The sequence below is a fragment of the Pinus tabuliformis genome, chromosome 7, assembly GCF_031772625.1.
Source record: "Pinus tabuliformis cultivar Carrire ecotype Pingquan chromosome 7, CPIR1, whole genome shotgun sequence".
Taxonomy (NCBI): Eukaryota; Viridiplantae; Streptophyta; class Pinopsida; order Pinales; family Pinaceae; genus Pinus; species Pinus tabuliformis.
This window is the reverse complement of record NC_142293.1, coordinates 1,670,961,636-1,670,988,382: the sequence shown is the minus strand read 5'-3', so window position 1 is coordinate 1,670,988,382 and position 26,747 is coordinate 1,670,961,636. Positions and strand designations below refer to the sequence as shown.

The 26,747-nt window shown below is 38.0% G+C and overlaps 1 protein-coding gene across 5 annotated transcripts in view; it reads right to left on the bottom strand.

Annotated features, from left to right (window-relative positions):
* Positions 1 to 26,747, bottom strand: part of LOC149254877 (putative trehalose-phosphate phosphatase C) — a 290,873-nt gene that overhangs the window by 100,659 nt on the left and 163,467 nt on the right. Inside the window, exon 10 of one of the 5 annotated variants that reach the window (XM_089460253.1) lies at positions 5,547 to 5,756. The exons of the other annotated variants lie outside the window; for them this stretch is intronic. Coding sequence (XP_089316379.1) covers positions 5,584 to 5,756 — 173 coding nt within the window. The 3' untranslated portion in view covers positions 5,547 to 5,583. Of the gene's footprint in view, positions 1 to 5,546; positions 5,757 to 26,747 lie in introns of those variants that run through there. 5 annotated transcript variants of the gene reach the window in all.

Below are 26,747 nucleotides of genomic sequence, written 5' to 3'. Positions count from 1 at the left end.
TATGGTAATGGAAATATAATGATAATGTGATGAAATGAGGTGACAAAATGAAGATAAAGGTGAAAATGGAGTGAAAGTGTATGTTAATTTGGCGGCCCAACATAACCCCCAACTTAAGTTATTGCATGTCCTCATGTAGTCTATTGCATTGATTTACTTTAATCATGATTTGATCTTTTGAATTGTCTTCCTTTCATATGAACTTTGGCTGATGTTAATTCTTCTTTCATCTTCGCATAGTCATTTGATAACTTTGTTCCTTTTGCGAAGTGTCCTTTTGAAAAATATTTGATTGCAACATATTACTTTGGTTGGTTCTTGTGTGGCAACCAACTTTTATTAGTATTGGTTCTTGTGTAACAATACTTTTGTTATTTTTGTGTTGCATCAAAAGACTTTGAAAACATTTAATCAACCATTCATTTTATGATCATTATTTGCAAAACATGTAAAATTTGAATCATAATGCAATAGTAGTTGTTTGGAAAAGTATGTTGGTTAGGACGACATGTGTATAAAGGACATATATGACATATGAAAGGTGATAATGGAATGTGAATGTGATATATATCGCGAAATGTGACTATGAGGTACGAACATGAATTCCCCCTCCAACTAGAGATATGACAATGTGAAAAAAGAAGTGAGGAACTTTCCAAAGTTACAATTTTAAGCATTTTAAGGAATTGCATGACTAAAAATTAGAAAATCACATATCTTCACTTACCCTCAATGTACATGAGTTGTGGATGCTGAAGAGTGTGGCTGTTGATGTTGTTGGATCATGGAGTATGTAAACAAAGGAATTTGGATCTTCTTCTGTGTTCTCTTTGCTGATGACAAGGTTTGAATCTTTATTGCTGCTATAACAAATTGATCTACTGCAAACTGTTAAAATGACAATCTTCAATCGTTACAACACCCAATGGTACAATTCTAATCATGCGAATAAATGTGTCGATGTCGAGCATGAAGAGAAGTCATTGGATTATCGACCATTGATGCATGTCGTTAACCAATGCGAGGAAACTCACCATTAATGTCAATGAGTGTCAAGGTGCCTAAGTACATCTTGCGAAGGGCGAATAGATGAGCTAGTGTCGAGCCACTTGCAAGATCCAACGATCAAGGGACATTGGTGTATTCCCATGATTGCTGGTGAGAGAGCCTGTCATTAAGGCATACAAGCCTCAAGGTACTACTAAGGACTCTAGCCTTGAACCTAGATAATGTGTTGATGTCGATAAGCCAAGACTTGTTACAAGGGAGGCCTTAAGGAATTTTCCATCATCTTACTCGAGCATGAAACAATAATTTTGAAGGATTATGGATGAGAAATTTTGCAGTGGATCAAGGTTTATTTGGAAAAATGAAAAGGAAATGGAATGAATCAGCTTTGTAGAGGAGTTGAATGTTTTATTGTTGGGTTACAGGTTAGTGAAAGTGAGGCAGGAAAATGACTGTGAAGGAAAATTTATTGACTGAAAAAGTGAGAATGCAATGAAGGTTTTATTTACTGAAAAAGGAGGAATACAATGATGAATGTAAAGGGAAATGAGGCAAATTTTTTATTGACTGAAGAAGCATGGATGCAATGGAGACACTGGCATCTGAAAGGCTTGCAAGTGATGGATCTGATTTGACATCATGTGCTCATGCATTGATGTTTCATCTTTGTTGCTGCTTTGATCATTTTCTTGTGAAAGAAATGTGGTCTTTGAGAGGATTTTCAATGATTTGATAGATATGATGACATTCTCCCCCTTGGCTTACCCAAAAGCATGTCCTCATGCTTGAAATGGGATCTTTAAAAGACAATATTTTCTTGTGGTCATTTGTTTATCTTCCTGGAACCTGCAAAAACTCAGTACTTTTTCTACAATGAAATGTAAGTTTATCATAAGAGAGAGGTGATCAATCTCTCTATTTATGACATTTACAAAAAAAAACTGAGAATTGGTACTAATAAAACAAATTCATGAAAGAAAAACTGAAAGAATTTATACCTGTGTTGAAACTAGTGCCTCATTTTACCTATTATATCTTGTCAGCAATTTATTCATTCTTTAAATGTTTCAAATTCTGATGATATCTTTCTCATTATGTAGATCTCGTCAATATCTTTCCAGCGACACTTGAATCGTCGAATTCCAATGTCGTATGAGAAAGTTGTGTTTATTTGAAATTTGGGTGAAACAATGAAGATTGTCATAAGGTTTCTTAGTTGCAGGATTGCACCCTTCCTGCATCTAAAAATCTTGTCTATCTTCTTTGGCTAAGCCATGACATAAAATTTTCTAGTTTGTGATGTCATTGGCTTCTGTACCTATAAGACTCAAAGAAACATGATCATATAAAAATACTTTATGAAACGAAAATGCATGTCTACAGGATTCAATCTTCCATCTACAGGACTCTCTTCAAAGCATTTTGCCAAACAATAATCCTGTAGATGAAGCACCCTTATCGTTATTCTTCTTGATCCATTTTCAGTGTTGAAAAATGAGTTGGCGGATGGAGGGTGACTGTGTAATAGTGATGTGGAAGTGGGTGACATCGCAAATAGATGATGTGACATGTTGACTATTTGACTGATGATGTGGCGATGAATGTGCAATATTGACCAATGTTGTGTTGCCATGTGGTGGCAAAATTGTTGTTTAATTAATGTCGTGTCAAAATTTTAGAATAATTAAAAAATTCCAATCCCCACAAGGTTTGAGCTCATGACCTCCATTATGCAATTTGAATGACTTACCAATAAATCACAAGTCACATTTAAGAATTTAATGGAATTTTGGAAACTTTAGTTATTATAAAAATGAAAATTGAAACAACAATTTGACAAGTGACCTCTCTAAATCCAAGATTTTTAGAAAAATATGATTTCAAAATATTTTCCAAATCATTTTTCATATCTTTTAAATTCATCCTTTCCATGAGTTTTAGGAAAATGGAATTCCAAAATATTTGTCAAATCATTTTTCATATCTTTTGAACTCATCCTTTTTGCCTAGAAAGTGGATTTGTTTCGATAATTTTTATTCTATAAAAGCTTGGGAAATGTTTATGATATTTTTATATAATTTTTTTCTTGCAAGTTGGAGAAAATATCACTTTTAAAAAAATTTGTTGTACGATTTTTTATTTTTAATAATTATTACTTTTTTTGTTATTTAATTATTAGAATTTTTATTTTTATCATTTTTTTTTAATTTATTGATTGATTTTTTTTCTCTGCAGCTTGGCAACACTGTTGGGTGGCTGGCCATGGCTCTGTGGCTGGGCCATTGGATGGTCATGGCCTTAACTGCTGGCTGCATTTAATTGAAAACCATTTTTTTCACACAACCTGGCAAATAAGGCTCCAGAGAACCTTGAAAATCTCTCAAACGGTTACGAATTTTGATAAAATCTCTCCCGTTAGACATAACTCACTCTGTTCTGAGAAAAACCCATGTTTTATATTTTTGAGATTCGTTTTCATTTGGTCACAAAATTCTTTTTAAAAATGACATTTTTAACCTCTCCAAATTTGGTTTCTGCTCAGAGAATTGCCAGGTGAAATTCGTTTTTTTTTTTTAATCAGGAGAATGCACAACTATCTTTCATTTTTTCAAAATCACACATAACATTTGCAGCAATTCATTTCCTTGGCTTCCATGAATTTTTTTATTTGTTTACTTTATTCTCATTTTCGTTTTTGTGTTTTTATTTATTTTATTATTTCTTTGTTTTTTTAATGTTGTTTTGGTTTTTTTAATTTATTTCAAATTTGTTTAAATAAGCAAATCTCTTTTGTTTTTTTTAAAGAAACAAATAATGAAAGATAATTTTTTTTTTAACAAAAGATATACTAACATGAAAATTCTTTTTTTGATCCTCCAGGTCACACAAAGCACAGGAGGAGAGCATACTCAAGTTTTTATTAGTTGATTCCTCTCTTAAAAATTTGGATGCAAAAAAAAATGAAAAGAATCGATCTCTTACCTGAAACTATCATTCTTCCACCTTCGCTTGTGCTCTTTGTTCACAATCATTTGTTTTATTGCAAATTTTTCCTGCCAAGGGTTAGTAAATCGGTGGTTCTTACTGCACCACAAAATCGCAAATTTATCCTAAAAATCACAAAAACTTGTTTTTTATTTGTTAGTCCTATTTTATTGAAAAAAAAATCAAACATTCTCTTAAGTATAAGAGAATTTCCAATGCATCCATTTGCGCAACAAGATCATGAGTAGCCTCATATCCAAGTTTGAAAAGTAAACCATATTAAGTTCTTGGACACGATCATGAACACTGACTAGTTGAAACCAAATTTGAATGTGATCTTTAGTTTTTTTTATTTTCTTCAACTGTCATAGCACGAAGCTCTTCAGATCTTGTTTTTGCAATTGGATTTTTTTTTGTTTTTTTTTTTCTAATGAATGGGGGTTATTGATTTTAATGTTCTATGTTTTCTATATGCAAATGCAAATAAACTTAAATGAAAAATGCCTAAATGCATCTAACCCCAAATGAAAATGACCCTAAAATAAAATGTTTCCTAAACAATCCTCCTAACTTAGCTACATCTAAGTTTTCTTCCCCGACAACGGCACCAAAATATTGGGTGATTTAATTGTTTACTAAATCTCTATCATTTAATTTGTCAACCCAAGGATTTTGTAAACTTAGAAGCAAACCAAAATATATGGGACCTCAGATGAGACTATTGTAGGAGGTTTGTTTAGAATGGAAATAAAGAACGGAAATCCATATTATAAATAAATTCTAAAACTAAAAAGTTTCTAGTTCAAGATGCAGCAAGCAAAGGAAGAGGCTCCCAATTCGGGAGGTCCTAGTTATCCTTCCCCACAGTACTGTCCTCAAGAAGAGAAACTAAAGAGCAGCAGTATGTGATGTATAAAAAGCAAGAGAAGGGGCTCCTAACTTAGAAGGTCTAGGTTGTCCTTCCTCATAGTTCTATTCCAACAACATTACCATTGCATAAACTCAAAAATAACTTGAAATAACGAAAAGGAAATGAACTTTAATTATTGTTCAGACCAAATAGAAGGAAAGCCTAACTTAGGCTCTTGGTTGTTCCCTCATATGCTGATTAGAACTCAACTAAAATTCATTCATAAGCATCAAAACTCAAGAATTCATAAATAACTTGAAACTAGAAAAAGAGAATGAATTTCAATTATTACTCATATCAAATGGAAGAGAGCCTAACTTAGACCCTTGTTTGTCTTTTCATATGTTGATAAGATTTAAACTAAAATTCATTCATTAATAATGAAAAATCTTCAAACATCTAAGTAATTAAATGAAAATAAAATCTGTAATGAAATAAAATGTTTCTTTGATCCTTTTAGAGCGAGCTCAATTCTCTTAAGAAAAAAGTGACAAACTATTCCATAAATTCATATACTACATTAAGACAATTTATATCTAAAATTGTAGAAAGAAAATTTTATTCTATTCCATCATAAGTTAGGATACATGCTCCAAGAGTCCTTTTGGAATGGAGGAGGTACTCCTATTTATACAAAATCATAAGCAACTAACTCATTAATGGGGATCCACTAATCCCTCCTAGATCCACAAATCCTTCATATGGTTACAACCAATATGAGACACATATTCCTTTATCCATGATTTTTCTCCATGAGATATGCTCCTATCCCAAATCTCCTTCAAATCTTCAAGGGAATTCGAATTTGAGTCTTGGATGCCACATAAGAGTGTCTTGGAACCTTCCAAATCACCTACACATGTCACCAAACTCATTCCACCTTTAGATATAAGCAAATACATGTTATTTTTCCAACTCTTAATCATAAATTCACTTTAAATACATAAAATAAATAGCTTTGGAAAATGAAAATGTGAACCCATATGGTAATGGAAATATAATGATAATGTGATGCAATGAGGTGACAAAACGAGGATAAAGGTAAAAATGGAGTGAAAGTGTATGTTAATTTGGCGGCCCAACAGGAGGAGTGTAGATGAAACTGCAACATATATTAGCATGAACCAATACATATGTGAAAGGAAGGTAAATCAGTGACATTGATCAAATTCCTGAAGTTATCCGGACACCGTCGGGTTCTTTCAGAAAAGTTATTCCAGATGGATAAACACATTTTTTTCATTGTTATCAAGGACCACATGCCAAGCTTTCGTGATCGTTAATACAACTACACATACTCTGGTGAGTAATGACTTTGAAGTTTTTCATATGTCACATGGCAACTCAATCATGGGAAAGAAAGAAAAAGAAAGTATTTTAATGTCCACGGGGCTAAAGATAGCCTATGGGACAGTTTGCTTCTTCATTTGCTTGATGTATTCAGCCCTTTTTCTGTGAAGCTTCAAAATAACTGCTCCCATCTTCTCGACAAACCCCTCGCTAAATAAATTATCCCAAGAGCTTGCTGACAACATATCTGCATAACTTTCTTTGTTGTCTTTGAAGGCCTCACATTCTAAAATGAAATGTTTTTATGTTTCCACTTTTCTGGAAGAACAAACAATGCATACTCTTTCCTCCCACACTTCTTTTGGCCTTTTCCAGCGCCCTGTTTCACAACAGAGTTCATGAGAATTAGTCCTTAACTAAGCAATAAGAATTTTGGCTCTCCAAGAAATATTGGCCTCTATGTATGCTTTTGGTTGATGACTATCAGTGGGATTAAACACTTCAATATAGTACTTTTTCTTTCTTCCTAGCTCCTTATCCCAAGTACACTTGTGGAACTTTTCCATAACAAAAGCTTTTATCTCTTTGTTGTTTATGGGACACACGTTCAAGCAGATACCCCATTTACTAAACCATTTGTTATTTTGCTACATCAAAGTTTTTTTTGCTTTTGCACAATCTATCATTAAAGACAACCTTAGGCCATCTACCCTCTTCCATTTTCTCAATTTTTTTAAATATTGTATGACTCGCACCATAACAATTGCTTCAATAGGAGCAGTCCCTGTTTCACTTAACAAGATAGCATAAGGAACTGCACTTTTAATCTTGAATTTGTTTGTAATCAAACACTTTTGAATTTTCTCAATCTGTCTCCACTGCATGTCCGATGTACCGCTGGCCCATAGTTCACAACCATAGAGAATCACCGGAATCACTAGAAGCCCAAAAAGAGTTTGTGTGGTTTTCAAGTCCCATAACTCTGCCTCTCTACACCTATTTTGAAAAGCATAAAATGCTTTCCAACCCCCCAAAGTTCTTTTCTTTCTACAACCATTCCAGCTTAGATTTTTGTTGAAGTCAATTCCGAGGTATTTGTAATCCACAACTTCTTCGAGAATGTTGCCTTCAAAGTAGAACTTATGCTGGTTATGTTTTCTTTTGTTAGAGAAAACCACTACTTTCGTTTTGTTGATATTGACTTGCATCCCCACACTTCTACAAAAATGCTCAAGGGATAGTAAGTGCTCTTGCAAACCAAGAGTCAATTTAGCAATTAGAATAAGATCATTTGCATTCAAAAGAAGCCTTATAACAAACTTGCCCAAATAGATACCATCACCCCTTTGCGAATTTAACCACTCCTCAAGCTTGTCGATATATAAACCAAAAAGGGTAGGAGACAGTGTGCAACCTTGCTTGACCCTGATATCGCTTCTAAAACTTTCAGAAATTCCTGTTGAAGTTCGAATTTTGACTTTCACCTCTTCATACAGCGTATGCACAACTGCTCTCAAATGTTTAGGAACCCCAAGTTCCTCCATTTTGTGCCAAAGCTTATCCCTAGGAACTGAGTCAAATGCTTTTCTGAAATCAACAAAGCAACAAAAGACCTCACCTAGTCGTTTTGGTGAGGATGGTTGGCAATTATTGATTACGAGACCTCACTTGAAGACTTCTACTTATGATTACAACCACCTTGATTTGTTCAAATGATCCCTTCATATTCATCATGGTTGGCCTAAACTTACTCTAAAGGCATGGCAGAGGATAGAAGATATATATTTCATACTTAAGTTGGCTCACATCTAAAAAGGGAAGATAATTAAATTCTCCAAGGCATATGCAAGGATCTATCCATCATTCAAACCGTCTGAGACTTGTGCTTTAGATATATATATTTTCAGGGTTTTGGTTAGGATTTCACGTCATCTTAAGAAAAGCACACAAAAAAATACCCCTAGAATATTTAATAAAAGTTGTTACTTTTGCCAGAACTTCAAAAAATTTCTCACCGTTGTTGGAAAAGATGAAATTGATCAAGATGGCAGTCTTTGTGAGGATATTTCTGCAAACACAAGAGGCTTCCAGTTTGCAGAAGATGTGCATGTGATGATGATTTTGATGATGAAGAGAATATTTTCTAAAAATATAGTTGTTTCAGAAATGACTTTGGAAGCTACATTGTCCTTGGATCTCAATGGCGATATTTTTTATGATTCTAGTATGCATTATTTCATTCTTTCTTTCTCTAAACTTAATACAAATAGAATCTATTTTATTATATATATATATATATAGAAGTAACTATATATATCTTAATTTATATATTCGTAAGTTCGAGACTCCCATATTATAATTTTTATATTCCTAATATGAAGTGTGATTTACAGACCTTACCAAATTTCGGTAACTATTATGAAGTGTGAAGTTAATGCTTCCACTGTCTTTCACAAATGGCATATTTTTTTTGAAGAAAAAGGGATCTCTAGGGGAGGGACGCCATTAGGCGAACGGGTCCACGTAGACCAACCATTATGCCACGTAAACCAAGTGAGGTGTCGTATGACACCTGTCCTCCATGCATTGTGACCGGTTCAACCAGTTTAGGGCATGTTAAGTCCCCTCGAGAACGCTTACTTCAGTGGTTGTTTCATCCACTGCCTTATTTTGTTCAGGTCGTTTACTTGCTCCTTTCTCCCTCCGTGTACTTGCGCAGCGCTGCTGGTGTTCCGCTCGCAACCATGCCCATCCTTGGCCCTGCAAATAGTGGGTTATGGTGTCTTTTTGTTGTTGCTTCGAGAGGCTGTGAGGATGTTGTCTACAATTTAGTTTGCAATATTGGGCCCATTTCTCTTCCTCGTATGGTGTATTCGCCTGGTTATTCATCTATAGAGGTCCCTGTGGTGGATTTAGCTTGGCTCAGTGTTGGTTATGGCAGTTTCGTGCTCCGAAGGGTTTTATCAGGTAAATTGGTAAATTTTTGAGCTAAACCGCCAATTTTTGCTCATTTTATGCAGGTTTTTGGAGGTTTTTCGTAGTCTAACCCCATGGCAGGCTTGTCTTGCAGGTCACTGTGCGATTTGCAGTTGGAGTTGGAGCTAGGGTTCCTGTGGCGCGTTGGCATGGAGGAAGTCGTCAAAGAAGGTAGGACATTGTCCTACCAGCCGAGTACCTGTGTTTTTTAACACATTAAACTTGTTGGATTATTGTGCCTTTATGCTTACATGCCTGTGTTTTTGAACACTTTCAGCTTGTCTAAATTTTGGGTTTTGTGTAAATTGTGGGTTTTTGGTGGGTTTTGTGTAAATTGTGGGTTTTTGGTGGGTTTTGTGTAAATTGTGGGTTTACCGTGCATTAGTTTGTTTCACCCTATCTATTACTGTGCATTACTATGTGCCATTATTGTGCACTACTGTGTGCATTACTATTGTGTGCCATTGTGAATTATTTGTGGGTTCAACTACTCTATTGTGTGCATTACTCTGTGCCATTTGTGAATTATTACCCTGCAGCAAATGCTAGAAGCAGAAGGGGGTTTCCGAGCACAAGGGGGTTTGAAGGTAGTGGAAAATATCTAAATGTTCCCTGTAGGTCTCAAGGGTTTGATTAAAGGCCTTTCTGTGCATTACTGTGTGCCATTGTTATTCTATTGTTTGTTCACTATACCTATTCCCTATTTTTCATTAATAACACTAGGGCTCTTCATTATTCATTACGAAGATATAACTATAGTGCTAAGTCACATGACACTAGGACACGAGACACAGAGGACACGTAAGTACGAGTATTCGACATGAGAGACAACAACCCTGGAAACAGGACACAAGGGACACGTTTTATATATATAGATATATATATATTAAAAAAATACTAAAATATAGGGCCTGATCCATATTTTTAAGAAATTAGAACATCTACATATATGAATCATGGTGATACCTATTTAGTTTTTAGTAATTTGCTAGTTAGTTTATTAATTTACTACATCAATGATGTTTATAGTTCAATGTTCATTGTTCGTATTATTAACAATTGTTCAAGCACATAAGAAACTACTAACTAGAAATTTAGAATAACTTGTGAATTGCGCTCTCAATGTGAAGTTCTGAGCATTGTGCTCGACTCTGGTGGAATTCCTCACACTGCATAGCGAATTTGAATTTGGCGACAAGCAAACTCGACTTCGGTAGTGAACAATGACAAAAAAAACCCAAAAATAAACCATTTCGTGGGTTTTAAATGTCACTTTTCGTGGGAAACGTGTCCTAAGAGCCAAAAACATTAAGGCACATTTTCACCATGTCTAAAACATGTTTCTCGAATGGAGGACAGGAAAAAAAAAAAAATTGACACGCTTTAGGGCACGTTTTGTGTCCGACACGTGAAATATGAGACACAAGACCCTAAGGGATGTGTTGTGTGACTTAGCTATAGTGGCTAACTCACTAAGGAACAACTCACTTACTAAGATGTGATGCTTCTGTTATAGACTCTTAATGTTGGTGTTTGCAAACTAATGACGGTCTTGTTTGAGAACAATGGCTCCTTAGAAAGGGATTGTCATTGAACAATAACTTTGAGTGTAGGGATTGTTTTGAAATGATAGCGGGTGTATTGCCAGTGTGTTAATTACTTCTGGTTATAGTACTTTCTAATTGAGTTTAAATTTAGAAATAGTGTTAGTGTTATAAAGATGTCTCTATAAATTTTGTACTACTTTCTAGATGATTCTCCATGAATTTTTTTATGCATTACTGTGTACCATTATTGTGCATTATTTTTGTGTGCCATTGTGAATTATTTGTGGGTTCAACTAGTCTATTGCATGCATCACTCTATTGAATTTGTGAATTATTACCCTGCAACAAATGCTAGAAGCACAAGGGGGTTATGTTGAAGAAATTGTCATTGGTTTGAAGAAACTGTCTGTTGATTCAAAGTTTTTATTGCCAGTGTGTTAATTACTTCTGGTTATAGTACTTTCTAATTGAGTTTAAATTTAGAAATAGTGTTAGTGTTATAAAGATGTCTCTATAAATTCTGTACTACTTTCTAGATGATTCTCCATGAATTTTTTTATGCATTACTGTGTGCCATTATTGTGCATTACTGTTGTGTGCCATTGTGAATTATTTGTGGGTTCAACTACTCTATTGTGTGCATTACTCTGTGCCATTTGTGAATTATTACCCTGCAGCAAATGCTAGAAGCACAAGGGGGTTTCTGAGCACAAGGGGGTTATGTTGAAGAAATTGTTGTTGGTTTGAAGAAACTGTCTGCTAATTCAAAGTTTTTATTGCCAGTGTTAATTACTTCTGGTTATAGTACTTTCTAATTGAGTTTAAATTTAGAAATAGTGTTAGTGTTATAAAGATGTCTCTATAAATTCTATACTACTTTCTAGATGATTCTCCATGAATTTTTTTATGCATTACTGTGTTCCATTATTGTGCATTATTGTTGTGTGCCATTGTGAATTATTTGTGGGTTCAACTACTCTATTGTGTGCATTACTCTGTGCAATTTGTGAATTATTACCCTAGAGCAAATGCTAGAAGCACAAGGGGGTTATGTTGAAGAAATTGTCGTTGGTCTGAAGAAATTGTTCGTTGATTCAAAGTTTTTATTGCCAGTGTGTTAATTATTTCTGGTTATAGTACTTTCTAAATGAGTTTTGTTAAAATTGGCAAATAGGGCCAAACTCCATGTGGGTCATCCTATTTATGGCAGCTGCTATTTTTCTTGGATTTCTCTCGTCGAGAGGTGTAGGATTGATCTAAAGATCATCCGATTCCGACATGTATTCATGGAGATATGAATTTATTTGTGTTATGGGATAATACGTCAAGGTCGTCCAGCATCCAAATTGCCCCCACTTGTGCTCAATGTTTTAGTATAAAAAGAGGTGGCTTGCTAGTCATTTGTACACACACCTCTTGTGATCTCTTCCTCTCCACTTGTCTTTGGGTTTTGGTGGGAGGAGAGATCCTAAGAGTATACGCTGCCCTAAGAAGAAGATGCCCTAGCTCTACGCTGCCATAGAGAACCTTAACGCTGGTATGGAGAAGCCCTAACCACTGGCCTAATGAAGAAATCTAATACGTTGTCATGTAAGGATGCCCTAGACTCTAACACAGTCATGGTGAAGAAGGCTTTAACACAGTAGAGAAGGCATCTATAACACAGGTCTAAGAGACCCTATGACGCTGATCTATGAGGCCCTAAATCTGTTGTCACAATGTGCCCTAGCCGCAGGCTTGTGAGAAGATCTATTAGCAGAAAAGAGGAGACATATATACAGCCTATCTAATGTTGTCCATGTGCCCTAAAAGCAGGTCTAATAAGAGACCTTAAGACGTTGTCAAAAGGAAGCCTATACATTGTCCTAAGGGTGTTATCTACAACAAACCTATATGCAGTTCAAAAGACACCTAGCCGCAGCAAGGAGTAAAAGTCTGGACTCATACATTCTTGGAATGGATTTGTCTTCTTGTTATCCATGTTAGCCTCGCATGACAAGGAGCAGTATCCCTGTGATCTCTCGGAGGAATGACTTCAGACGAGGACACTGTATTACAGTATATGGATCTGCCTCCTTGCAATGTATATCAGTGATATCACAACAGCTCAGTAAATAGCCTTGGTATAATATATATATGTGTGTGTGTGTGTGTGTGTGTGTGTGTGTGTCTGTACTCTTTCATGGTTTGATGAAAGTAAAGTCACAGTCTTTATATGTTTCGAAGACATTTGTTGGAAAAAATACTGAGAGGGGGGGTGAATCAGTATTATCACATCAATAAAACTTTTTCATTTCCATATTCAGATTCATATATGCTACTTCCACAACTTCTTATGATTCAGTTAGTTGATCCTTAATGAGTGCATTAGAACATTATCAACCATATTAACAGTAAACAGGTGCAGTAAAATAGAACAAATCATCACACATAAGCCACACACATGAACACCATGATATAAGGTGGAAACCCAATGTGGGAGAAAACCACTTGCTGCAAGTCATCTCAATCTTCTTCTTTATAAGAAAATCCTTTTACAATATTTCTGTACTGGTGCAGTCTTATACCAGTACGCAGGCTTCTACCTGCAGAGAGCTACAACCCCCATAGTTCTTGTACTAGCCGATCCATTTACTAGTTCCTTGGCCAACTTTGTTGGAATTTCTAAGTTTAACCCGTTAGAAATTCTTCCTGTACTATCTAATTTATTTCTTCCTACTTGTTCAATTACTTAACAAGTTATTTACCATGTAAATGCTGAAAATAAATACAAGTACAGTATCAACACATACATATCATCAACTGAAAGTAAACAAGCACACAAGTGACACAGTTGTTTTTGGACTAACGTCCCTGGAAAAAACCAATATGGGAAAACCGATGCAGCTATTCAGAGGGTTTTATTATTATACAGTTTCAGAATACAACCTGGGTGCCAGAAATGGCTCACCCAACAGAGAATTCCCTCGGTAGCAGTACCTCTCAGTCAGAGACAGATATTCCGGCTAAATCACCGGATGAACGATCCCACAGCAACAACGCAGCTTCTGCTGCTCTACGTCACCCTATCCATCTCTCTAGCTCCAATCTGTCCCATGAAAAATCTCCCAGCGCTGCCTCTAGGCCCTGCATCAGCCTCTCTGGCCCAGCCTCAGTCTCTCTGGCCCAGTGTCAGCCTCTCTGGGTTTTGCGTCAGCCTCTGGAGCCTTTGCGTCTCACACATTGGCCCTCTTTGGCTCTACGCAGCTCCTGGCTACCTCTGTGTGGCCTCTAGCTAGCTCTGCATCAACCTCTCCTAGCTTCTGTGTTGATCCTCCCGGTACTAACTCTGCCTCTCTGCTATGTATTCATTGCCCCTCAGCTACAACTCTAATCACTCACTTAATATCCTCAGCAAACCCTGCCCCAGAAAATCGAGTTCTTGATCTCTATCAGTGCGTTCTCCAACTGACCCTCAAGCCTCTTCTTATATTTTTCTCGTTGATCCATCAATGACCAAGACTAAATCTCTAATCAACGGCTAAGATCAGATGTGGCTTGATCCATGACTTTTGGAAACTTCTAACCCAGTTTTATATTAATACCCATTAATATTTTATTTTTCCTAAGTTTAGACTTAGGAACTCCATTAAAAATATTAATTATTTTAATATCTCCCAAATTGGTTAGAATCTGCCCAAACCATTTCTGGGTCTTGGAGATCTCATGTGCTTTAGCCTCTCCACCAATTTTCATGGCTATAGCACATTCGATGTTACCCCAAATCAACAAATTGCTCCATTCTCCTTTTAGATTCCTGAATTTCATTTTTTTTACATTCAGACTCAAACAATAAATTCATATAATCTTCAGATATGAGCAATTGTGAACTCCTCCCCAAATGAAGACAATCTGATGTTGAGTGCCTTGATGAGGTCTTCACTCTCTCTACTAGTAACTTTAGGAATGCACCAAGTTTTCTCTGTTTTGATGTCCCATGCTCCTCAGGACCTAACACTTGGCTTTCAACCTCAGGGACAACTGATTGGTCCCCATTGTTGTCTTCTTCAGGTACTTCATGCTGAATAGGCTCCTCTTCCATTGACCCATTGTCCACAAAATAATGAACAATTTCAGTGTTCAACTCTGATGGTTGTGAAGGCATGTCCATGCTTTCTATATTGGTGGTAGACACATTATGTGTGTTGATATTCATCATGGCCTCTGCCAACCATGATGGTGGGCTTACTTGGGTTGGCATGCTCAATTGCTCATTGTTTAATCCTGTTGCATTATCATTTGAAATCAAGTTTGCATTTTCATTAAGTTGATCAACTGCCTCATATGGAATATCACATGAAGAATTGGTCGGTGGTTCAATGGGTGTGACAGCCTCCATGATATTGACAGTTGGTTCATGACTGAACTGCGTCTCACTCACATGTTCATCATCATTACCATAGAAGTGCCCTTCAGAAAGGGACATTATACCTTCAGCAGCAGCAACATCTTCTTGACCATCAACATGGTCTTGTAAGTTCTCTGTTTCTTGAACTTCCACATAAAATGTTTGGCTACAACAGGTATCATGCATAAGAGCATCAACATTAAGTGGCCATATACCAATCCTCCTAAATCCATCCTTAATATTTAAAGGTGTGAGAGCCCTTTTAAATGTTGTACTTGCAAGCTCAGCTAGCTCAAACTTCTTCACTTCCACCCGTGGATTCTTTGCCATCCACGAAGCTCGCTCAACCCTGAAATAGTTCTTGAAAGGCCCAAACACGCTGACATCAAGGGGTTGCAGTCTATCAGTGGTATGAGTCGGCAATGTTAACAAGACAATTCCCAAATTGTTGGCCTTCTCAATTGTCCACACAGCCATGTGGCTTCCATGGCCATCTAAAATCAATAGGTGTTTGTTTTCAGGCGAGACACCACCTGGTACAGATGCAGCAAAGTGACAAAGCCAATTCAGGAATAGTTCCTTTGTCATCCATGCATGGAGATGTGCAACCATGCATGCACCTGGTTCACAGTTCTGTATATAGTTTTTTAGTTGTGTTTTACCTTTGAATAGATAAAATCTTGGGATTGAAGAACCAATTGCATTGACACAACAAAGAATAGTGATCCACTCCCTGCTCTTAGGCAAAATCTTAGGCACATTTATGCTCCCTCTCTTGGCAATTACCCGCATACCATAATTCCTTCCTGCATTTAAGTTTATTTCATCCTCTGTTTTTAAAATCGGCCGGCTCGGAATCGACTCGGCTGAGTTGGTCCGAGGCAGGCCAAAAAAAATTGACACGGCCTTGGGTTCATTTGACTAGCCGGGTTAATACCGAGCTAGCCGATTTGTCTAACAACTCGACCGGCTCGGTCAAGCCCACATTAACTCGGTCGGGTAAGAAAAAACGGCCCAGTAACCCATCAAACAACGATTTTTTTTAATGTTCTTTCAGGGGACTCCAAACTTGTTCTTATTTTGCCTATGTTGTCTTTGGGGTCCATTCCCCTCTCCTAAACCCTATTTAACCCACCCAACCCCTCTCATTTTCTCACAGCCATCTCATGCATTTGAGTGAGAATTTCAGTGAGAGTTTGTGAGGAGTTGTTGAGTTTGTTTGTTTCTTGAGTCTTGGGCAAGCATTGTAGCTAGAGTGAGGAGCTTCTTGGGCAGCCATTTGGAGCAGCATTTGCCATTGAGGAGTTGGTTTCTTGGAGCAAGCTTGAGGAGGCAGTTTGTGCCTGGAGGTATTTTTTTTCACTTGTAAAAATCTGTTTTTGCTTATTAAATTTTATGTGCAAATCTGGAAATCCTAAAGAGTGTTTTTTGTGAAAGAAATGAACATTGAATCAATGTTTTTTTTGTTTTCATTTTCAGATTGTTTGCTTTCATTTCCAAGTCAAAAAATGGCACCTAGAGTGAAAGATGTTGCTTGGGCATATGTTGAAATGGTTGATAGTCAAATGCATTGCAAATTTTGCCATAGGAAAATGAAGGAAGGTCATGGGGGCATTAATAGGCTGAAACAACACTTAGTGAGGATTAGAGGCCAAATTACTCCATGTACCTCACCAAAAATTGGGGAGATTAGGAAGGATTTGTTAGCCAACTTTGAAAAGTTTAAAGAAGATAACGCTAGGCAAAAAGAGTTAGAGGCTAAAATTGGGAGGAAGAGGAATATACAAAAAATGCTGGCTACCAACCCCCATTTTGATTTTGAGGGTTTTTCCTCTATCCCTTGTACTGATGCATCCAACCCCTTCCGATATGTTCCTCCCTCTTTTGAGTCTATTTAAGAAAAGTCAAAGGGTAAAATGAAAAAGGGTGATATGAATATCAAAGTTATTTCACTCCCTCCTCTCCATCAAATGCACATGGTCCTCAAGCTAGTAGAAGTCATTTGCAGCCCACTTTAGATGACCATTGGAAGAAAGAATTGAGGGAGACTGCTTGTGATTACATAGATAGATCGTGGTATGATGCTGATATCCCCTTCAATGCTTCCCGTTCACCATATTATGAACCTATGTTTGATGCCATACATGCTGCTGGAAAAGGCTTCAAAGGCCCTACTATGCATGAGCTAAGGGGGTATCGTTTGCAGAAAGAAATTGCCTCCATTGATGAGTGTTTGAAAGATTTCAAGGACTCATGGGCAAGAACATGATGTACCATCATGTCAGATGGATGGACTGATCAAAGAAACCGTACCATCATAAACTTTCTTATCTTCTGCCCACAGGGAACCATGTTTCTAAAATCAGTTGATGCATCTGATAAGGTAAAAGATGGACAATTGTTGTTCCAGCTATTGGATGAGGTTGTTGAGGAGGTGGGGGTGGCTAATGTTGTTCAAGTCAGCACAGATAATGCCTCCAACTATGTTCTTGCTAGTAAACTGTTAGAGGAAAAGCACAAAACCATCTTTTAGACCCATGTGCTGCACATTGCATAGACCTCATGCTTGAGGATGTTGGCAGATTAGATCGGGTCAAAAACATTGTAGATCATGCCAAAAGCATAAAAAAATTTATCTACAATCATTCTTGGATTTTGACACTGATGAGGAAACACACAGGGGGCAAGGATATTATTAGGCCAGCCATCACTAGTTTTGCTACTCATTTTTTGACATTGCAATCTATGCTTTCACAACATAGAAACTTGCAAAAGATTTTTTCTAGTGATGAATGGAATCAAAGCCAATGGTCTCACAAACTGGAAGGCAAAGAATTGAAAAAGAAAGTTAATGAAGAAATATTTTGGAGAAAGGCAGCAGAGATTGTGAAGCTTGCTGAGCCACTGGTTAAGGTGTTGCAGTTGGTGGATGGGGAAAGATTGGCTATGGGCTTCATTTATGAGGCTATGGATCAAGCAAAGGAGCAAATAAAGAGGGCATACAAGGATAAAGTGGCTAAGTATGGGCCCATTTGGGCAATCATTGATGAAAGATGGAACAATCAACTCCATCGCCCTATACATGCAGCTGGGTATTTTTTGAACCCACGATATCATTATAAAGCTAAGGCGACAGGAGCTTTGAAGGGGGAGGTTAGAGATGGATTGATTGACTGCATTGATCGCATGATCCAATTGGTGTGTGATCAACTAGAGATACACCGACAGGCCACAACCTTCAGCAGTGCCTCAGGTACCTTTGGTAAGAACCTAGCAAATATTGCAAGGGAAGTAGATGAGCCAGGTAAACAAAAATTTCAATTTTCAAATTCTTAATACTTATTTCGTTAAATCGTTTATAATTTGAAAGTTGGATATAATTTGTAATTTTCACATGTTTTTTGCAGCACAATGGTGGGAGGCTTTTGGTAGCCATTGTCCTGAATTGCAGAGGTTTGCAATTTGTATTTTGAGTCAAACTTGCAATGCTACTGGGTGTGAGCGCAATTGCTCTGTCTTTGAGAGGATTCACACAAAGAAGAGAAACCATTTGGATCAAAAACAGTTAAATGATCTAGTCTATGTCCAATACAACCTCCAGCTCAAACGCAGTCAATTGCTGAACAAAAGACCTGATTTTGATCCCATTGTGTTGGAAGACATTGATCCAACATCAGATTGGGTAGTGGAGAGTCATCCAACAGAGTTTGATTCTGATGAGGATCTTGATTTGGATTTACAGGTGGAGGCATCACTCGAACATAATGTTCAGTTGAATGCAGATCTTGATCCACTTGTACCAGCCTCAGGGCCAGCCCCAAGTCCTCCAGTTGCAGGCGCTTCTTCTGTGGAGCCACGACAGAAGTGCATATCTCATCTATCTCAACTTGCAGTTGCTGCACAGCCTACTAGTGCTACCACTTCTACAGTTGCGGTTGGAGATGATGATGGGGAGGAGCCATGGGGCACCTTGTCTGACTCTGATGATGATCCAGAGATTGACCCACATGATCTCGGCTCCTCTGGCAGTAGCCAGTAGTCCTAGTCACAGTTTACTTTTGTTGTAGAGGACATTTCTAGCCTCCTTGATTGTGTGTTTTTGTTTTGATCTCTATATCATCATCATGTATGTATTGGATAGTGCACTGGGTGCCATTTTGATATAATGGATATATACATCAGCCTGCTTTGATCATATGTTGTCTTCTATCTATATTCTAATGTTGTGTGTTTGGAAACATGAATGAAAATCTTTAAAATTATGTTTTTTTATAAATAAAATATATATATATATATATATATATATATATATATATATATATATATATATATATATATTTAATGTATTTTTTACAACGACCGAGTCATTGAAATCGAGACGGTCGAGATACTAGAAACATTGAGCCTAAACAATTAAAACACATTAATGGACCATGAAGACCCATGCATTTTAATAAGTACTATTACGCATCAGAATAAATCACCATGCATTAGGACAAGAAGGTAATGATACCACCCTCCTTGGCCTCAGTACCAGTAAGACCTTCCTACAGGTAATAATAGCAGAAAAACTATACCCGCATGTGAGCTGAATTTACGCAATTGTATTTATTAATCTAAATTGTGCCTCATATATTCATAATTTTATTATGTGACCAAGAAAAAGTTGCGATAGTAAAGACATATCAACAACGACACCATCAGGCAGCGTCGACATCACCATTACCATCGCCATGGCCATCACTATCACCATCGCCATCACCACCATCGATACCATCATCAGCACCAACCGCTTCAGTGCCTGAGCTAACCATTATAATGTGCTAATTGGAAGCCATCTTGGAAACATTAAAAAGGTCGTTGATAGCCAATACCAAGGAAGAGCAACCTGAACTTGAGAAAAGAAACACAGAAGGGTCCAAAGGTTTAGATTGTAAACAACCACGAGAAGATTATCCGAGAAGCATCAAGTCATCTTCATTGATCATCATCAACAAACAAATCAAGTTGAAGATTTCATCTTCACCTAGCAAGTATCTTTATCCTATAATCTAAATCTGGTAAAAATGACTTCGTTTTGCAAGGAGAGTTAAAAGTTGGTTGGATCATCGAACTTCCTTGCATGGAAAAAGGAGGATAGACATATTCCTCGAAGAAAGTGAAGTCATTAAACATATCAATGGAAAAGTCTCCTCTTAATACATGGAAAGCGATTCTTATGAAATCAGTCAAAGGTCCCCTCATATAGTAAAATTGGAGACATCAAAGAGATATATATGATAAGATGGAAGAACTATTCTCTGAATATGCAATAAGAAAGGTCATATCATTTAGATCTAATCTACACAAATTGAAGGTATCAAAGGATGAAGGGTTATCTTCATAAGATCTAAATTGCAAGATCTGGGAAAGATAATCCTCATTGTTCTAAATGAACTAACTGATGAACAAGGTAACAAATGTTTATGAGGATAAGAAGGCTATCCCATTCAACAACTTGTGGTTTCTATGCAAGAGAGAAGAAGACAAGTTGAGGGTAAAAAGTATTCAGACATTTGTCGAAAGGAGAGAAGAACATAGCTAAGACTCGATGTTATGAACATTATAGGAAAGATTGTCCTAAGCTCAAGAAGGGCAATAACAAGGAGGATGGAGAAGAAGTTCATTTCACCGAAGAAGTGGAGGAAGATAAAAGAGGAAAAGCATTAGAAGCAAGAACCTGTAACATCACCATAGGGAAACATGAAGGAAAGCTGGAACAAAATCTATGGCAGTCAACTGTGAAGGTTATAGCTCTTGGGAACCTCATTGGAAACTTAAGGGAGGGAAGAAGTCATCCAGGACAAGTCTAACATACATCGAGTCAAAAGGAAACATCTGTTGGATAGGGATATGCAAGACTCACAAGATTCTCTAATGGAATCTTCATCGGAAGGCTCACCAAACTAGAAAGGAAGCAAGCATTTCATCAAGAATTACAATTTGCGGAATTCATGGGATGATGTTATGATGACATAAGAGGTGAAGCAGATCAAGGGGTTGAAACTCTTTTCAATCAAAGAAGCTGCTGAAAGGAGCCTAGATGACCTAAAGCTAAATGAGGTATGTATGCTTGTATTCAATATTATTAAGTCATGTTGTATGGTCGTAGGTAACATGGATCACTACTCAATCTTGAGAAGCATGATCAAAGAAAGGAATAGCCTCCTATGAAAGGTTGCCAAAAGGCATGGGTGACACTATATGAAATCAACAAAATACGTCCTCATATGAAGTATGAGGTGGTTGACTACAATTGAGGAACTCCAATTGGAAGCCCCTGGGAATGAAATGTGTGAAAAAAGGAAGGAAGAGATCGTGAGATATGCAACCATGGTAAAGGCAATCAACATCGGAAAGACCAAGAAGACTTGACTAGGATATCTCCATGAAAGTTATGAAGACTCTGATGGAGTCTTTAAAAGGAAGAGACCCTTGACAATGGATATCTTTGGGAGATATGTCAACATGTATGCAGGATGTTGATGCAAACTGGAAGATGTCATGATGAAAGACCATCACAAAGGTAATTTTGATTTAAGTGTTCATTTCTTATTTTTGAACAAATATCTGGATGGGTTTATGCAGGTCTGCCAAGGGAAGAACTATGGATGTCTTCCAAGAGGACCATATAGAAGGATGTAAGATCCTTCCGGAAAATATGGCATGAAGAAGGCAGCATGACATGAAGCAAGGCTAGATGTAGACTGATGGATCACTTTCTGATGAAAGGAATGATGACATGACTGACTCATGGATGAAAGTGATGAATGGTCTGTGCCCTATGAAGAAGTCCCAAAAGATGAAGACTCCTTGACAAAGAAATTCATGACATCGAAGGAAGGAGCTCTTCAAGTAGTTGATTGACCCATCATCTCCACCTGAGGAGCTGTTGTAGGTCCCTAATTAAGAGGGAGTCTAGAAACAAGTTTCTTACTTGGAAGAAAATTGGAAATTCCTAAGCCAAGAGGGAGCTTAGGTACATTCCTTCTGTAGGAATGAGTACATTCCTTTATAGGAATAGATATGTCCTCCCTAATTAAGAGGGAGAGATAGGCACATCATTATGGTCTTCACCTAGGAAGACAGAATGGAGGATTGGGTAATCATTTCGCATCTGATGCTCTTTGAGGGTGAGATAGGGCATCCAAGATAAGAGTAGTCGTAGAGGACTGATATTCTTTGAGGACTAGGGAGTCCAAAATAAGAATAGTCTTGATGGAACACGCCCTGATAGAACTCGGGTGGGGTATGTTCTGAGAGAGACAATGATGAGAGTGTCTATAAATCATTGGTCTTGCCAGCATTGAGCTTAGATCTTGTGGAGAGATAGATTTGTTAGTCAAGGCCTTGCTATGTAACAATGATGGTTGATATGATGCTATACAAATGGGTTACCAATACGATTCCTCTTATGAGAAATTCTTCATATTGAGAATGACCAAGAACCATTATGAATATCTCCCTAGTTAAAAGGGAGTGTTGAAAAGTGTAACTAGGTTCGGTTTTCATAATGACATGTAATTGTGATTTTTGTAAATGATGAAAAAAAAGAAAATAAAATTATTATTATAATGCCTTGCTTCATGGGTTTCATGAGCAAGAGGTTTTATTTTAGATGGCTCCCATTGAGAGCCTTTAGAATTTGTCATAAAAGTTATATAGAGTCAATGTTGTGTATGAAGAATGTATATGAGTCTAGAAGAGTGTCTAGAAGCTCTCCAACGACAAGCACTAATCCTCCTCTTCAAGTCGGACTTACAACAGAGAGAAGAATTCATGTCGGTTCACCTTAAGAAGACACACCTATTCGAATGTATAGGTCAACTTATTATATGGGACAAACCACTATATATAGGTGGGCAGCGCCTTCACACTAGGATAGTTCAGAAGTTCGGATTCCTCTATAGTTTCGCTAACTAAGTACAGCCAACAACTCGGTTATATCTTTGAGATTTTTGGTTGGACAAGGCAGAGACAAGTTCAGATGTAACTCGGATGGGTAAGGAAGGGACATCGAGTTTTGAGTAGGGATGATCACAATCGGTAAGGCTCGTATCTTTCTGATATTCAGATCACAGTCACAGCGAAAAAGGAAGAGACAAAGTCGGATGTCAATAAGGAACTCAGATAGTTAATGGAGGAGCAACGAGGGTCCTTTTAGGGCTAAACAGAAGTTTTGTTTCATGAGATAAGGGTCTCGATGTTACAGCAACAATAAATGTTCTCACACAACCCTTGAAAAACTCGCCCTAGCTACCTTTGTTGAAATTTGGTAACTTGGGAGGTACTCTAGGCCCTAGGGTTCAAGGTTTGGAGGTTGGAGCACCACAAAAATGCTTTGTGTGGTTGGAACCCAAGGTGTGGGCTTTGCACCCAAGTTGGTGGGTGTGGAACCACGAGGCATTTCAGTGATTTGACACATGGAGGTGTTAGAGGACCCTTATAGGAGAAAGGGGCAACAAAAATCACTCAAATCCGAGCTCTAGAAGTGGAGAGAATTAATTTTGAAGTTAATGTGTGGGCTTGCACATGAGGTCAGCTAGGTTATTTTAGCCCTCATGACAACTGGACAAGCCCACTAAGGCAGTTCGTTGGAGCCACTTGATGTCATATAAGTATAGGTCAAGTGTGAGAGGTTAAAACACATCCAAGTGCTTTGTGTGGTTGGAACCCAAGGTGTGGGCTTTGCACCCAAGTTGGTGGGTGTGGAACCACGAGGCATTTCAGTGATTTGACACATGGAGGTGTTAGAGGACCCTTATAGGAGAAAGGGGCAGCAGAAATCACTCAAATCCGAGCTCTAGAAGTGGAGAGAATTAATTTTTGAAGTCAATGTGTGGGCTTGCACATGAGGTCAGCAAGGTTATTTTAGCCCTCATGACAACTGGACAAGCCCAGTAGGGCAGTTCGTTGGAGCCACTTGATGTCATATAAATATAGGTCAAGTGTGAGAAGTTAAAACACATCCAAGTGCATCTATCTCATAGAAAATACATCTGAGGCAGTTGCAGCTAGGAGAAAGCTAGAAGTGAAGCTGGAGGGATGTTTTGGGTTCCTTTTGTTTGTCTCGCAGGTCCAAGTTGAGCAACAGAGGCAGCCGCATGATTAAGGGGGGATTTGAATGGTGTTTTGGGTGAGTTTTTGGGTCGATTTACTCTCCAACAGCAGGCAGCATCTCTAGGAGCTTAATTCAAGTAGGCCACAGGCCTAAACTTCCTTGGAAAGGGGGTTGAAAGGTTGGTTAACAGTACAAGAAGGACCACAAATATGAACAGGAAGCCTAGAAGGTGTTTTTGGGGTACACACTAGCCTAGGACAACAGTGAAGTTTGGACAGAACTTGTTGAAGGGAGGCCGCAGCCTTGGAGGAGGTATGGGGGGAGTAGAAAGGTGTTCTAGTAGCTTGCCAACAACCCTAACTAGTGCACCAGACTTGCAGGAGTAGACACCAACCCTTAAGCACGCAAGGTATGTATGGTTTAATGTATTTATGTTGAGTAGATGCTAGTGGATGAGAGGTCCTAGTTTGGACATTGGTATTGGACACTTGTGGTTTGTTGAAGGGCAGTGTGAGCGGACCAAGCGTAGCCTAGAGTAGAACCTTGATGGACTAAGGTGGTTGCTAGAGAAGGCAAAGAAGTGGAGCTCAAGGTTTGGCCAACCAAGAGTAGTTTGTGGACAGCCTGTGTTCATTGTTGGAGAAGTGACATTTGACAGTGATAGGTGGTAGGCCTCCTGCCCTATGTTAGTCTTCATTGGAGTAGTGTAGAAACACTATAGTGGGAAGAAGTCCCTAACTAGCTGAGGAGTAGCAGTGGACAAGAATTTTCAAAGTGTTGTGGCCTTGAAGGATGAAGGAGTAGCTAGTGAGCATGAAGACCCTATGTGTTGGTTGTAGATGGACTTATGCTCAGCTAGAGGGCAGATTGGAGAGCTGAGTTCAGTGGCCTAAAGGAGTCGGTGAATCGATAGAGGAAGGTGTTGGAGAACAGAAGTGAAGGACCCGCAATGTACAGGATACGACAAAGCAAATGTGATTGTGCACTACATCAGCTAGACCGTCAGTGTATCTTGTATCTTGTATTCTTGTACTAATGGATGTATGAGGGCCATTATCCCTGGTACGGGAGCACTAGACTGTTGTATTATCAGTTGATTAATATAACGAAGTTGGGTTGTTGTATAAAATTGTAAAAAGTTGTGCATATTTTGCGCACTAGTAGATTTACTGTTGTATATTGTTACGTTGTGCAAAGTAGTCTTGTTGTGATACTTGGATTGGTAGCGTCAGTGATATACAATTCTATCCTAGACTCCAGTATCGTGGGAAAATCAATAGCCTCGAAATTTGTTGGAAATACTAAAAGGGCGGTGAATCAATATTTCCCTAATTTAACACAATTGGTTAGTTTATTTCCTTAAACATTCAAAGCATAAACCAAAACAATACTACATCCATGACAGTACATAGAATATGTCATCCAAACATGTTTTGTTATGTATGGTTACATACACATTTACCAGATAAATCTGGAAGAAAGTAGAAGACTCCCCAAGTGTTTAACTAGCGAGCTGGAAGGAAGCAAATGCTCCCTGAATGGTTTGGGCTCCCGTACCAGGGATAATGGCCCAAGTACAATCAAGCTGCAGTCTTTGCTGTTGCACTTCACTGCCCTTGTTGTCCACTGCTACCACCACTTCTTCCACTGCTACCTCTACTGCCATTGTTGTCCACTGCTGCCACTTCTTCCACTGTTGTCAGTGCTCCAACTGTCTATTGTTTCCATTGCAGCTACTACTGCCATTCACTGCTGCCACACTTCTTCTTCTACCACTGCTCCAATTGTCCACTGTTTCTACCTTTGCCACTGTTCCTGCCACCTCTGTACTTCACTGTTCCAACATCAATGTCAAAGAAACAGTCATCACAACATCATTACTATCAAGTCACACACCACAGTAAACTGCACTACATGAAGGTTGTTGCCATACATCAGAATATCAATGTCATACTAAGGTCACTGTTGCTGTCATTCATCACTGCTATGTTATACTCAAAGATCATAGTGATCCAATATCACGTCATATAGGAACATCTCTGTCATAGGCATAAAGGTCATTGTCACCAATCAAGAACACTTTCATGAAGATGCAGATTTTGTTCAACTGTCACGCTGCTGCTGTGTCAAATCATGTGCACCATGCTCTGCTCCTCACAACCCCTGGTCAGAAGTAGATCAACTCCTCCTCAAAGTACTACATACTGCATGATCACTATTTGCTTGAAACACTACCTTAGCAACAAACCCTAGCCAGTAACAACCAAGCATTACCATGTGCTCAATGCCCCTGTTTCAATAGCTAGTTTCTGCCAGTAACACATGATTACTCCTCAATAATGTTGGTCTCAAAAAACTCCACTACAGGCTTGGCAACATATATCAATCTGATATGAAGTCACTGCTACCAAATGAAATGACAATGGATGCACTGCCCGATTATTTCAAACTTAATGCAGATATGTCGGTAAACTGTCTTCTTACTAGTATCACTGCCCTTATCAGTGATGTCACATTAAGAGAGTCATTGTTTACACAGACAAC